Below are 13,718 nucleotides of genomic sequence, written 5' to 3'. Positions count from 1 at the left end.
TTCTCCTCTCCCTCACCCTCAACTAGGATGTTCATATTAAAGCATGCAAGTTTTGCAGACTTATTCCAAAAACCCACAAAGTATCATATGCATGGCAATTATTGCTTTGCACCCTTTATTATTTTGCAGAGAAGAGAGGAGGAAAATGCTTAGTGTTCAGAGCAAGACATTTTTTCTTTCCTCTTTTTTATGCAAAGTGTGAACAAATATGCCTTGTTTTCGCTGCCTCCTCTTATGGGTGCCTATACCCATTTTCTCTGGAACGCTATCAACTGCTTTTGTGCATAATGCTGGCGGGGGGAGGGGGGTTGCAAATTCTTTCCCTGTGAATAACTGAAACCAGAAGACTCCACGAACAAATGTTCCTTTTATTCCTGGTGGTAACAGGAACACTCTGACATTAGACTCCTTCTTACTGACTCCACTCTGCATCAGCTCATCTACTGTCACATCCCCATTCCTCCCCCTTCCCAATCCCACTGCCTCGTCCACTACTAATTCTTGTCTCCATGACTCTCATTGTGTTTTTAACAGTACCTGTGACAACCGTTCCTTCTCCATTCCTCAGACCCACCTCCTCTACATTCTAAAAGGATTTGTAAGGAGGATGGAACCTCCAAACTGCCTTTCATAAAGAAGTCTTTCCCTAACCCAGTGCCCTTTGGATGTTGTTGGACTACAACTCCCATCACCCCGACCCTTGGCCATGCAGGCTGGGGCTGATGGGAGTTGGAGTCTGACAACATCCAAAGGGCACCAGGATAGGGCTGGGAATCCTTGCCATCCCCAGTCCCTCTCCCCTGAACTACCAACCCCAGGGCTCAGTGGGGAGAGAAGATAACTGTTAAACCCGTTTAGATTCTGCAGTACAAAGATACCTTAAGTCATAGGAAGGCTAGCAGTTTTCAAATATTCTTAATTTCCCCCACTTGGACCTGCTCCACTCATTCCCTGTCAGGGAAAAAGGCAGGATATCAATAAATATTAAATAGTAATAATTTAAACACATATCCATCCTTTCGTGCTCCACGCCACCTGCATTTGATCTTCCCCAGCATGCCACCTCCTGCTTCCAACATTCCACTTGTGCTCTCCATCCTTAACTTTAACAATTTGTCCCTCTTCTGCGCTCTTGCTTGTAGAGCAGAGGTGGGGAACCTTAGGCCTGGGGACCAAATGTGGCCTAGCCTGCTTTTGGGCTTCCCAAAGATACCTGATTGGCCGCGGGGAAGAACAGATGTTCCTTTGGTCTGATCCAGCACAGCTCTTCTTACCTTTTCACAAGCTCTGGTCCTTTTCCCTCCATAGCTGGTTGCTCCAAGACCCCGAAATGCAACTGAGGACAACGTACAAAGGCTTCACAGAGGCCGTGGATGACTACTTTGATCGCCTGATGCGTGAGGTAGTCCATCTTCAGGTAAATCAGATCATGGGCTACGTTGCGGCTGCTAAGCCACTTGCATTTTTAGACCAGGGTTACCAGGCTGACTTGGAAACAGGCTGACCAGGAAACAGTGATTGGAGTCTGGGAAGCTGCCTCTGCCATTCTGGTTTTCTGGCCATGCTCGGGAACAGCCTTCTCTAACCTGGTCTTCTCCAGACCTTTTGGACTGGAACTCCCACCAGCCTCAACAAACACAGCCAGTGGTCAAGGATGATGGGAGTTGTAGTCCAACAGCCCCTGGCTGGCACCGGTTTGGTAAAGGCTGCTCTAGGGCGATGCTGCGTCAGGCATTCTGGGGTATTGTACAGAGATCAAAAGGCAGCTGCTTCCCAGCTGCTTCCACCATAGTAAGCCAGCAAACAGCATAAGCAAGGTTGTCCTAAAGTCCTGCATTGTTCTGTGCTTGAAACACCTTTGCAATCAATGCAACTGTGCTACCTATATGTTTATTATTGTGCAATAACTTCTAAATGTGCAATGCCCTGTGATGCTTTTAATGTTCTTCATAACCTGCATATCTCACACTTGGAGAGCCTTGGCTAGGGGAATATGATTTTTCCAAAGCTACTGTAGTGTTTATAGCTGAGCTGAAAGATTGTACAACTTTTGCTGTAACTGTTTTCATGTACTGTTCATGTGAAGTAGGTAGTTAATTCGTGGACATCTAGAGGCAGAGCCCAGGCAACTTGCCCTGTGCCGACAGGGTAGGGACAAGAGCATGGTTTCATTCCCAGATAATCACCTGATGCCCCTTTCACACAAGTAAGATGTGACGGAGGCTGTGCAGAAGCTTCATTTGTGTAGGACTTTAATTTCTTCATTCTCACAACAAGCCTGGGAGGTAGCCAAGCACTTTGTACTCCTCTGTGCATTAAACTCAGCAGCCCAGCAGGGGAGACTGTTAAGGGAGTCTCATTCATTTGCAGATAGAGAACCAAGCCAGAGATACAGTTGATCATTCCACAACCATCTATCATTCATGGCAGAGAGCCAGCTTACACATTCAGGAAAGGCATGTAGTGCAGCTCTTCTGTGACACACCACTTCAGCATGGCATGTTTGGATTTTTCCTGTGTCTAAAGTTCTTTGCATGTAGAAGGATAATACAAAGAGGATGCACTTCTCTGGGATGTGTGTGTGCGCGCGCACGTGCTCGCACGTGTTCAAGGAGGGTTTTTGTGACTTAAGGAGTGTTTAGATATACATTTTCCTCCTCTAATCTGTAGTGGTGCAAAACCAGGGGGACTTTCCCAGATTGGCCCTGGAAGTCGTGGTTTGAAGTTCCAGTTCAGAGCCAATCTAGCCAATGGATCAAACCAATAAGCAAGGTCCTTAACAGTTATCTGCAAGTTCTCTTTCTCAATAAATCTTTATAGTTGGATTAGACCAGCCAGAGACAGATGGATACCTTATGCCAGGCTTCCTCAACCTCGGCCCAGCAGATGTTTTTGGCATACAATTCCCATGATCCCTAGCTAGCAGGACCAGTGGTCAGGGATGATGGGAATTGTAGTCTCAAAACATCAGGAGGGCCGAGGTTGAGGAAGCCTGCCTTATGCCAAGGTTAGCCAACATGATGCTCTCCAGATGCTGTTGGACCCCACCTCCTGTCAGCCTCAGCCAGAATGGCCAGTAGTCAGGGATGATGGGAGTTGTGGTCAAAGAACATCTGGAGGACACCATGTTGGCTACCTCTGTCTTATGTGTTCTCTCCTCCTCTCTTTTGGTAGTACAAGAATGGAGGACCAATCATTGCCATCCAGGTAGAGAATGAATATGGCTCCTATGCTGAAGACCCAGATTACATGATGTACATCAAACAGGTAAAGTGCTCCCTTTGCCTCATTTTTATGTGTGTTTTTAATGTTCCTGCCTGTACTGTGAACCACCCTGAGATCTACAGGTACATAGGGTGGTATACAATTGTTAATAACAACACATAATAAATAGTAATACATTGTGCCTTCTCATCTCTCTCTCTTTCTCTCCCCTCCCTCCCTTTCTTTCTTCCTCTCCACTTTGCAAACATGAGCTGAAAAATTAGACGCTTTGGCTATAGCCTCCCCATCTCTGCCATTAGTCCTGCCTGATTTACTTCAATCCTTTCCTTTTTCCTCTTCCCTCCTAAATAAGTGATACAGGGTTGCAGCTGTATTGCTATACACCAGGGGTGAGGAACCTCATGCCTGGGGGTCAAAGGTGCTGTCCACCCTCTGTATCTGGCCCTTAGAACTCTCCTCATGTCACACCCTTCAATGGATCTGCTTTGAGCCCTGAATGAACTTGCCTGGCTGGAATGTGGCCTTGAACTTCAATAATGCCTCTTGCTTGTCTGGATGGAGGGTAGAGAAGTAGACTTGCCCACCACTGCCATGTGGCCCTCGGAATATTGCCTAGAAGGGAATGTGGCCCTTGGACTGAAAAGGGTTCTCTACCCTTGCTATATACATTTATCTGTTGAACTTACTTCTGAGTAAGCACGGGTAAGGTTTCACTGTGAACTTGCAATGGAGCAAAGGAGGGTGGGGAGTCCTGTGGCATTCCAGGTATTAATGGAAGTATTTGCATTGAAAATAATACATTTTCTAAACAAATAGTGATATTGTGTTGAATTAAATCAGGGTGCCTTTTAAATCAAACATAAGTATTATTTTTTTAGTGACTAAACTATCCAGCTGTGTTGTAACCCCCAAAATAACAGAGCTAATTATATTTTTTAAATGTCTGTGCTGCCTCTCCGTCAATTTGAGATGGCTCACAGCCATCCATTTTAAATGCAGCGCTAATACAGTCAACACAATCGAACAATTCAAACACAGTGTGTGTGTGTATGTATGTGTGTGGCCAGGGGAAGCTGCTGTAGCACAAGGCATTCCCCCCCACTTCATTTATCCTAGTTGGTATCTGTACTGGATTTGAATCAGTTTTATGTATGTGTTATTGATGTGTGTGTAAGGCAAAGGTAAAGGGACCCCTGACCATTAGGTCCAGTTGTGGCCGCCTCTGGGGTTGCAGCGCTCATCTCGCTTTATTGGCTGAGGGAGCCAGCTTACAGCTTCCGGGTCATGTGGCCAGCATGACTAAGCCGCTTCTGGCGAACCAGAGCAGCGCATGGAAACGCCGTTTACCTTCCCGCCGGAGCAGTACCTATTTATCTACTTGCACTTTGATGTGCTTTCGAACTGCTAGGTTGGCAGGAGCAGGGACCAAGCAACGGGAGCTCACCCCATTGCGGGGATTCGAACCGCCGACCTTCTGATCAGCAAGTCCTAGATGTGTGTAACAACTTGGTATAAATAAAACGTGTCCGTGTAGCAACTTGGGACCAGTTTACCTACGAAATTGCCTATGCCATATGTGCCCACTTGACTGCTTCAGTTGTTGGAATTGGCACTTCTGCAGGTGCCTAATTATACCCCTTCCACATTTGTAAAAACTCAGTCATTTAGAGCGGCAGCAGCTGCACTTTGGAACTCCCTGCCCATTGAGATCAAGCAGGCTCCTTCACTGCTCTCTTTTCTGCACCTGCTAAAAGCACTATTGTTTAGACAAGCCTACTCAGATGCTTAGAAATTTTATTTTGTTTAGTATTTTAACTTGTATGTTTTAAAGCAGGGATGTGAATTTTTCTTGAATTTTCTTGTTTTATCTTTTTATAAACCGCTTTGAGGTTTCTTGCAGTCGAGTGGTGTATAAACTTTATGAAACAAATGAAACACACGCACATGTACATACACATGTCTTAGGTGTTTTTCGATATGCAATTGTTCCGTGTATGTTTTTATTGCACTTTAAATCGCCTTGGGATGTCTCATGGGACGTGATTTATAAATGGAAATAAATGATAATAGTACTGAAAGTTTGAACGTGGGGAGCCCACAAAGTCCAAGTGGAGCAGAAGAAAAGGGGTGGATAAGCCCCTTATTTAAGAGGCTTTGTATAGTGGAAGCATCCCCCACTTCCCTTCCTGAGGGCAGAAAGCAGTGAAATGAGCGTTTGGCACTGTGGACAAACTTAGGGCTTTTGCTTGCAAGAGATTATTTTGCCTGTCAGACCTAGACTGCCTTGTAAACCCCTGTAATCTGAAGCTCAGCCCAGGGCAGGCTAATTTTACTAATGCTTCCCTCTGTTGCCTCGTCCAGCACGGATCTTTCCACAGGCCCTGCCTGCAATCTGGGCAAGCACCGGAGTTGGCAGGCACCCAGAGAAGACCATTTTTAGCTTGGCAAATCCTCTCTGAGCCGCACCCAGCTTTTTCTCTTCGGCTGGCTCCGATGCAGCACTGCAGCAGAAGGTTAATTGCCAGAGGCCTTGTTAAGGTCACTGCCAGTTTTTTATTTTATTTTATTTCTTTACCGAGCATTGTCTCAGGGAAACAATGGCTGCTTTGGGTGCGAGAGAGCTGCTCGAGGGAGCTGTCTGCTGAACATCCTGCCATTGTCATAAAGCAGAAGCAGCTTAGGCCTGTCTGATATTGTTACCCTGAGCGAGGTGGAATGAAGGCAGCTCGTTCCGCCTCCTTCAGTTCCATAATCCATGGACAAAGACCACAAAAACCAAAAAAGGAAACACTGCTTAGCTCTAAGAAACTTGAATGCAAAAAAAGGGGGGCAGTATAGTATAAGTCAATACAATAATGATAGGTAAAGGTAAAGGGACCCCTGACCATTAGGTCCAGTCGTGGCCGACTCTGGGGTTGCGGTGCTCATCTCGCTTTATTGGCCGAGGGAGCCGGCGTACAGCTTCTGGGTCATGTGGCCAGTATGACTAAGCCGCTTCTGGCGAACCAGAGCAGTGCACGGAAACACTGTTTACCTTCCCACCCGAGCGGTACCTATTTATCTACTTGCACTTTGAGGTGCTTTCGAATTGCTAGGTGGGCAGGAGCAGGGACCGAGCAACGGGAGCTCACCCCGTCGCGGGGATTTGAACCGCTGACCTTCTGATCGGCAAGTCTTAGGCTCTGTGGTTTAACCCACAGCGCCACCCGTGACACAATAATGATAGTTTCACATTAAAATGCAGTGAACCATAGCAATTCAATTACTTATGTATTGACAAAATAAAAAAATCCTTCCAGTAGCACCTTAAAGACCAACTAAGTTAGTTCTTGGTATGAGCTTTCGTGTGCATGCACACTTCTTCAGATACACTGTGTATCTGAAGAAGTGTGCATGCACATGAAAGCTCATACCAAGAACTAACTTAGTTGGTCTTTAAGGTGCTACTGGAAGGATTTTTTTTATTTTGACTATGGCAGACCAACACGGCTACCTATCTACTTATGTATTGACAGCCAGTCCTCATTAGCAGAATCAGTTTTGACATCCCTTGTGTGTTTTGACTCTGATGGTCTTCCTCAGAGGTGCCCTCCAGATGTTGTTGAATGACAGCTCCCATCACCTCTGACCATCAGTCATGCTGGCTGGAGCTGATGGCAGTTGGAGTCCAACATCAGGAGGCCACCATGCTGAATACTCCTGATTTTGTGTGACCACCTTTTCATCTCCAGACTTGCCAGCTGCCCCAAAGACATCTGTTACCTTAAAGAGATTCGACCTCTTGGTACATTTTCCCATTCCGGAGTCCTTTGGACCTCTGATACGTCCCTCCTGTTCAGTGTCCCATTTAACATGTTCTGCAGCAGCGGATCCAGGTTTCCTGCTGCATCTCATGTTGAAAGGCTGTTAAACTAGAACTCATCCTTGGAACAAGTGGGAGCCGCAGCCAAAACTGGTCTCTTAATAAGTGCATGTACACACAGGTTCCACTATCCAAACACATGTTATACAAAAATTCACTTATCCAAACACAAGGAAATAGTACCTGCAGACCTCACAATACACGCAGCAGATTCAGATATCCAAACAGCCAGACTTGCGTGTAGTTCTGTAAACAAACAAGCAGCCTTAAACAAGCCTTACATTTTGTGTTTTGCTGGTCTGCGGCAGCTGTGGTGAAAGGGAGGGAGGGAGAAGGAGAGCTAGGATGAATAAGAGTGCATTTTCCCTTCCTTGTTTGCTTTTTGCAAGGTTTCAGATGGTTTTCCCGGGTTTTTTCAACATTTCCCAGCCAAAATTCCATAGTCAGGAATGCATTAGAAATTTCCCCATTGAAATCAAGGGAAATTGTCAGCTCCTTATGTGAACTGTTGTACACACACACACAAAATGCAATGCGTGAATCAGCCTTCACTGATTCAGCCTACTAAAATCCTGGGGTTTTAGTATCTTCCCTCCTGACCAGTTTAGGTGTCGTAACACTAAAAGGCCCCTGGCCAATTAGATCTGGTTGAAATCACCTTCTCTCTCCCTCCCAACTAGACAGTCTGCAGGCATTCAGCCAAGGAGTCACACAGCGAGGCTCCTAATCCTCTTTCTTGTAATTCCACCATTGTCTGACTGCAGATGGGGAAAGTTGCATAGGAGTGATGTGGCTCCCAATCTCTCCCATTCAGCATCAGAGGCTGGTACATCCTATATCCTATTTTGTTCACAGCTGGAGGAAGAAGAGACCTTAATTGAGATGGCTCCTCTGGTGTAGAACTGCAGGCTGTTGCAGTCCATAGTTGAAGATTGGTGACCCAGCATGTAAATACTTTGCCTGAAATGACCAATCAAAGTCTCTTTGGTGTTCATGGAGATGTCTGTCCCCGCCTTCTCTGTCTCTCTCTTTTTCTCTCTGCCTGCATGGAGCTAAATGGTGATGAAGGGTCTGTCAGTTTTGGTTCTCTTGGTTTCTCATCCTCCCCCCCCCCCCTTTTAAATTCAGTTCCCCGTATTTCTGTAGCAATTTGTTTGTGTATTTTTTTTTTTTAAAAAATAAACATCCATGAAGATTCACCAGCATTTTCATGCACATTTCTCTTAATAAACACATTTTTGTATGCGGTCTTCACTAACACACACATTTTTGCAAACCATTTCCACTAATCTTATGCATGTTTGTATTTTATTTTCAGTAATATATCTTCATTTTCATGTTCTCATCCCCTAATACATGCATTTTTTGGCTGGAAAACTGCATTGTAACATTTGTACAAGTGCAAATTTTGAAGGATGGCTGTGCTTTGGTTCTCAACCTATTTGCCTTTAAATCTTTTTGTAAACTGCTTTGAGGCTTTTAACAATCAAGCATTATAGACATTTTACGAAATAATTAAATAACGATAAATGTGAACTAAACTGAGCTCCTCCCCCATTCCTCCCACATGGTGGGCAAAAAAGCATTCATCTGAACACGGCAGCATGCTGTGTCTGCACCAGGCATTTTTCACATAATCTGGTCCCAGTATTCTCTGTTTCTGGATCTCTTGGCTTCTCTCTAGCCGAGATCTCTTGCTGCCACCTACACCTTGCAGAAAATATGCGAGCAAGCATTCAAATCAACTTCCCAATATGTTGATTAGAGCATGCACACATGGGCCCTCTTGCCTGTTCCTATTTTTGTTTTCCTTGCATCGCCTTGCAAGCCAAGTATGTGTTGAAGCCTACAGCTCTTTACTCCCGATAATGACATGAATACAACACTCCTGTGTGTTAATGCTTCACTTCTTTTAACTAACAGAATTTGCTCATGGCTATATCTTATTGTGAGCCCTGCAAGACCCGCTCGCTGCTGATCTGGTCCATGCCTACCTGGCCTGAGAGGGCAGGGGCCTTGGCTGACTCCAGCTACAAGGGATGCTTCTGCAGTTCAGGATGTCTAGAGACCATCAAGGATGGGATATTGCTTAGAGGTTATTGCTTGGAGTCAGAATTTATTCTTGGCGTTGCATCAGTTTCGCTATTCATCTTGACTATGTTCTTGCATTTGTTAGACTTTTATTACCGTTATCGGCAGATTGTTTAATTTTGCTGTGCATTTATTCATGTGAAATGTTTTCCTGAATTTATTGTTTATACGACTAATTAAGTTTTGCTGTGTCTTTTAATTGAAAATGTAAAACTTTTTGATGTGAGCCCCCTTGAGCAGGGCTTACCATATCTCACTTTAGCTTCATAATAACAACCCTGTGAGGTGGGCCTGGCTCAGGTAGCAGCCCGCTTCACATGTCATGTTAAGCTATAGTGTAAAACAAACAATGGTTTAATGTGTATGAGCAGTGTGGCGCTCAAAAGTTCCAGTGCCATTCCACCCCCACTTCTTCTGTGGCTGCACTGCAGTCAAAACAAAACAGAGCCTGGTTTGTACTGTCTGAACTTGGCCTTGTGGTTTGTTTCGGTCAAACCATGAGTGTTATCTATGGTTTGTTATGAGGCAAAGCAAACAATCAGGTTCAGGTATGTGAACCTAAGTCTGCCAAGCCAAGAGCCACCTTGCCAACTACAATGTTAGTATGTGGCTTTCAGCTGAGTCTGATAGATTGGATATTATGCTGTGTATGTGCTCAACACAGCTGTCTGCATTTTTGGACTCTCCTAGGGGCTGTGACTATGAGAAACCCTATTACAACCTCTAGCACCAAGATTTACCACTCCACCATTGGCTGTACCTCAGTGGTTTCCAGTCTGTGAGGCCCAGCTAGCTGCAAACCCCTCCCGTAGATCATTTTACAGCACAGCCCTATGCATGCCTACTTGGAGATACATCCCACTGAGTGCAAAGGGTTGCATACAGCATTAGTTTCTCGCCCCCTCTTTCAACTGCATTCCCCTTGCAGATGAGGGTAGAAAGATTCTCTCTCTCTCTCCTCCCTCTGTGTTAAATGCCCCTGATGGGCCACATTACTATTTAGGAGATTTAATAGCTGGGTCAACCTGACTCAACAACCATGGGTTCCATGATCCTTGTGAGATGACATGGAGGAACTTGGTGTTTGCTCACTAATGCACCCCCTCAGCCATTTCTTTCCTTGGAACAAAGTGGTGCAATGCAGCAAATATGCAAAGGACTCCTTCCGTGGCAGCAGGTGGATGCTTCACTTGATTTTAAGCCTGGAGGCTGAGTGGTGTACAATATAAGCTGCTCAGATGAGGTGGGAGCCTGGTGCTTTAGCACAGAGCCAGCAGCTTTTGTTGTGACTTTACGTTGTGTGATGCTCTCACCCTCATACCTGCAGAAAATAATAATGAACTTGAGCGTCAGGTTGCCCAGAACTTCATTGAAAGTGTGGGCGGATTAAATTGGTACAAATCAGTGGTTGTTAGCAGCCTTCCCCAGCCTGGCAATCTCTGGAAGGTTTGGAGTACAAGTCTCATCAGCCAACTGGGGCTGATGAGTTTGCACTTTGACAGCATCTGGAGGGCACCAGGTTGGGGAAGGCTGGTATATTGGCAGCTGTATAATTGTCACCTATTAGGATAACAATGGAGTCTGTTTGGACAGGAGCAGATTGTACTTTAGAAGTTGCAGATATCATCTTGACTCAATATGTTGTAATCCCCTAGTGAAAATTAAAAGCTATACTAATCCTGTATCAGCTGTCGGGTGTTAGCAAGTTTTCTTTTTGTATTCTTATGTTAAGTATGTGTGTATTTGCTTTCGTAAGTAAATAAGAAGGTGGCACTGAAGTTGTGTGTGTGTGTGAGAGAGAGAGAGCAACATTGGTATCAGTGATGGGCACAAATTTGCAGGGCGAGGTATCAGTATCTCTTGCTCAACAGAGAATGCCCTGCCTGCTGCAATGTTGGCCAGGGCCAATGGGGTGGGGCAGCAGAAGCTCAGAAGGAACCTCCAATCCTGACACTTGTTAAGAAACTTAGCAAATGTCAAAGAATCTTAACTTGTTTTTATGCGCATCTGGGCAAAATGTGACACACTCAGTTTAGAGTTGCAGGTTTAAGCAAGTGTACGAAGTGATTGGGTAAAAGACATACATTTTTTCTTAAATAAGATTTGGTCATATGAAAGAGTTTAAAATGGTCATAAATATTAATAGAAATATATATATTCAGATGCCAGAAAATTTGGCTATGCTGGTCCACTGATAATATAAACCACTCACTCTTTTTAATGCCTTTCCCCCTATATCATTTACTACTACTGTACTACTACTACTACTACTACTACTACTACTACTACTATTATGGCTTGGGTCATCAAAAGCAGGAATTGGCCCGAGTGTCTCAGGATCTCTGGTGGGCGCCTGCCACCTACAGCAACTAACCCCAGGGACTTCAAATCGGAGTCCCGTTCAGCTCCAGGGTCAGCAACACTAAGAGCCCTGGCCTGCCCTCCAACCTGAGCTCAGAAGAAACCCTGCTGGATCTGACCAAAGGCCTACCTCGTCTAGCGTTCTGTTCCCAAACAGATGCCCATGGGAAGCTCAGAGGAGATGAGCAACCTTCTCTTGCTGTTGTTTCCCAGTGAATGGTATCTGGAAGCATACCGTCTCTGATACTGGAAGGTCTATACAGTCATTGCTAGCCTTATCCATCATGAAAGCTCCCTTCTGTACATCAGTGTTGACTCCCAACATAATGTGTGTGTTTTCTTCCCCTCCATGTGCAGGCCCTGTTAAAAAGGAAGATCGTGGAGCTGTTGATGACCTCTGACAATAAAGATGGGCTGGCCGCTGGCTTTGTGTCAGGAGGTACGTGGCATTGTGGTGTGTTGGAATGGGTAGACTAGAGCACATCTGGGGTGGGGGCACAAATGGGCCAGTGTATGAATCTTTAGCAGAGTCTCCATCCCCAGCCATAGTTAATAGAGCAAGTTCTGCAAATAGGGAATGGGAATCAATCAAACTCTCTCTCTCTCTCTCTCTCTCTCTCTCTCTCTCTCTGTGTGTGTGTGTGTGTGTGTGTTTGTGTGTTATTAGCAGTTGTGAGTTGTGCAGCACTTAGCTATCAATTGCACTTGAGTAGGGGATGACTTAAGGTGTTCTTTATAGGAATGGGCAACTTTGTGGGGAGAAGAGTCCTAAGGGGGAGAAGAGGCCAGATAGGGAGGCCTGCATTTAATGGCCCCCCCCCCCCGCATGCCAGAGGGTCCCCACTCCTGCTTTGTCTCTTTCAGGTTGGACTGTATATTGTACATGTGGCCTGGGAATGTTTTGGATTTAAAGCTCTTTGGGGGCAGGGGGCGGGGATCATGTTTTGAGAGTGATGGCCTTTTGCACTTCTTGCTTCAAGGCTATCTAATCCCTGCACTCGATATCTCTTGAATTCCACTTTCCAGCTTCCTTCCCCAGCCCTGGACCTCTCAGATACCTCTCTGGTCTTCTCTATCTTCTTCAGCCTCCAGTTCGTAGTGTCCTGTGCCTCATAACTTTGCTTTTTCAAGCTGGCTACATATTGTGTGGTTTTTATTGTTTTACCTCTCCTGGCCATCAGTCTCCTTCACAGTTTCAGCTTTGCTGAATTTCAGAGATCTTCAGTGAGACAGTGCATGTTCCATAAACTTGAGTCTGGTTAGCTGGTGAAAATAAGCTGACACAGCCTTTCTTGCTTCCTGCTTTTGTGGGAATAGGGTGAGGGAGTGTAAATGCTAGCTCTCTAGAATCCCAATGGTGTGGCCTAGATATTTGCATAGCTGAACTCACATTATTTGAAGGAACGTGATAGGTTTTTATGGAGTTATTAGGTTTTTGTTTTTGTCAAAGGCGGTGTCTAGTCCTCATTGAGGTAGAAGAGGCTTGCAAGCCTCAAGACCCAAGTCAGTGTAAGGCTTAAAAAGCAGAGGGAATTTGTGTATAGCTATTAGGACCCAATCCTCAATTAGTGGACTGTGAGCCCCAACGTGCCATCTCAATGCCATGTGCATTGCCTGCTGCCCCCAGTGGCTTCTGACCCTACATGAAAGCTGAACATATCATTTAAACTTTCCGGCTCTGTAATGTGGGCTTCCATTTTTTAAAAAGGTAGTAATTTATTAAATGTACTTTTCTCCATTAGCATGCTCACGGCACCTAACTCAATCAGAATTGCAGAAACCACTTAACACTAAATCAAATCAAAACGCTAAACATCTTATGATAACGAGTCATGGAAGTCTGATAGAAGATTGAGAGCCGGCCCCTCTGTCAACAGCTGGCGGTTGCTGATGTTGAGTGGCAGGGCTGGTCCAATGGGAGGCTGTGCTTGGCCCCCTCTGAGGGCCTTGGCTTGGCAGTATCACTGTGTCAAAGTGTGTCTCAGAGGTAGCCATACTGGAGGCCTCCAGATGTCATTGGCCTTCAGCTCCAATTATCCTGAGCCAACTTAGCCAGTGGTTCGGAATGATGGTTGTCATAGGACATCCGAAGGCCACCACATTGGCTATCCCTGGTGTAACACTTCTGTATGTTTTGTCTGACATTGCATGCCTATGATTTGGACAGCTTATTTCTGCT

At 45.3% G+C, this 13,718-nt stretch overlaps 1 protein-coding gene across 2 annotated transcripts in view; it reads left to right on the top strand.

Annotated features, from left to right (window-relative positions):
* LOC308574571 (beta-galactosidase-1-like protein 2) overlaps window positions 1-13,718 on the top strand; it is a 66,380-nt gene that overhangs the window by 19,658 nt on the left and 33,004 nt on the right. For both annotated transcript variants that reach the window (XM_081172529.1, XM_081172530.1), the window contains exons 6-8: window positions 1,309-1,417; window positions 3,175-3,267; window positions 11,897-11,978. In XM_081172529.1, coding sequence (XP_081028655.1) covers window positions 1,309-1,417; window positions 3,175-3,267; window positions 11,897-11,978 — 284 coding nt within the window. The remainder of the gene's footprint in view (window positions 1-1,308; window positions 1,418-3,174; window positions 3,268-11,896; window positions 11,979-13,718) is intronic.

The sequence above is a fragment of the Podarcis bocagei genome (genome assembly GCF_964188305.1).
Source record: "Podarcis bocagei genome assembly, chromosome: 15".
In the NCBI taxonomy this organism is placed as follows: Eukaryota; Metazoa; Chordata; class Lepidosauria; order Squamata; family Lacertidae; genus Podarcis; species Podarcis bocagei.
The sequence above is the reverse complement of the archived record's forward strand: the minus strand, read 5'-3'. Positions and strand labels throughout refer to the sequence as shown.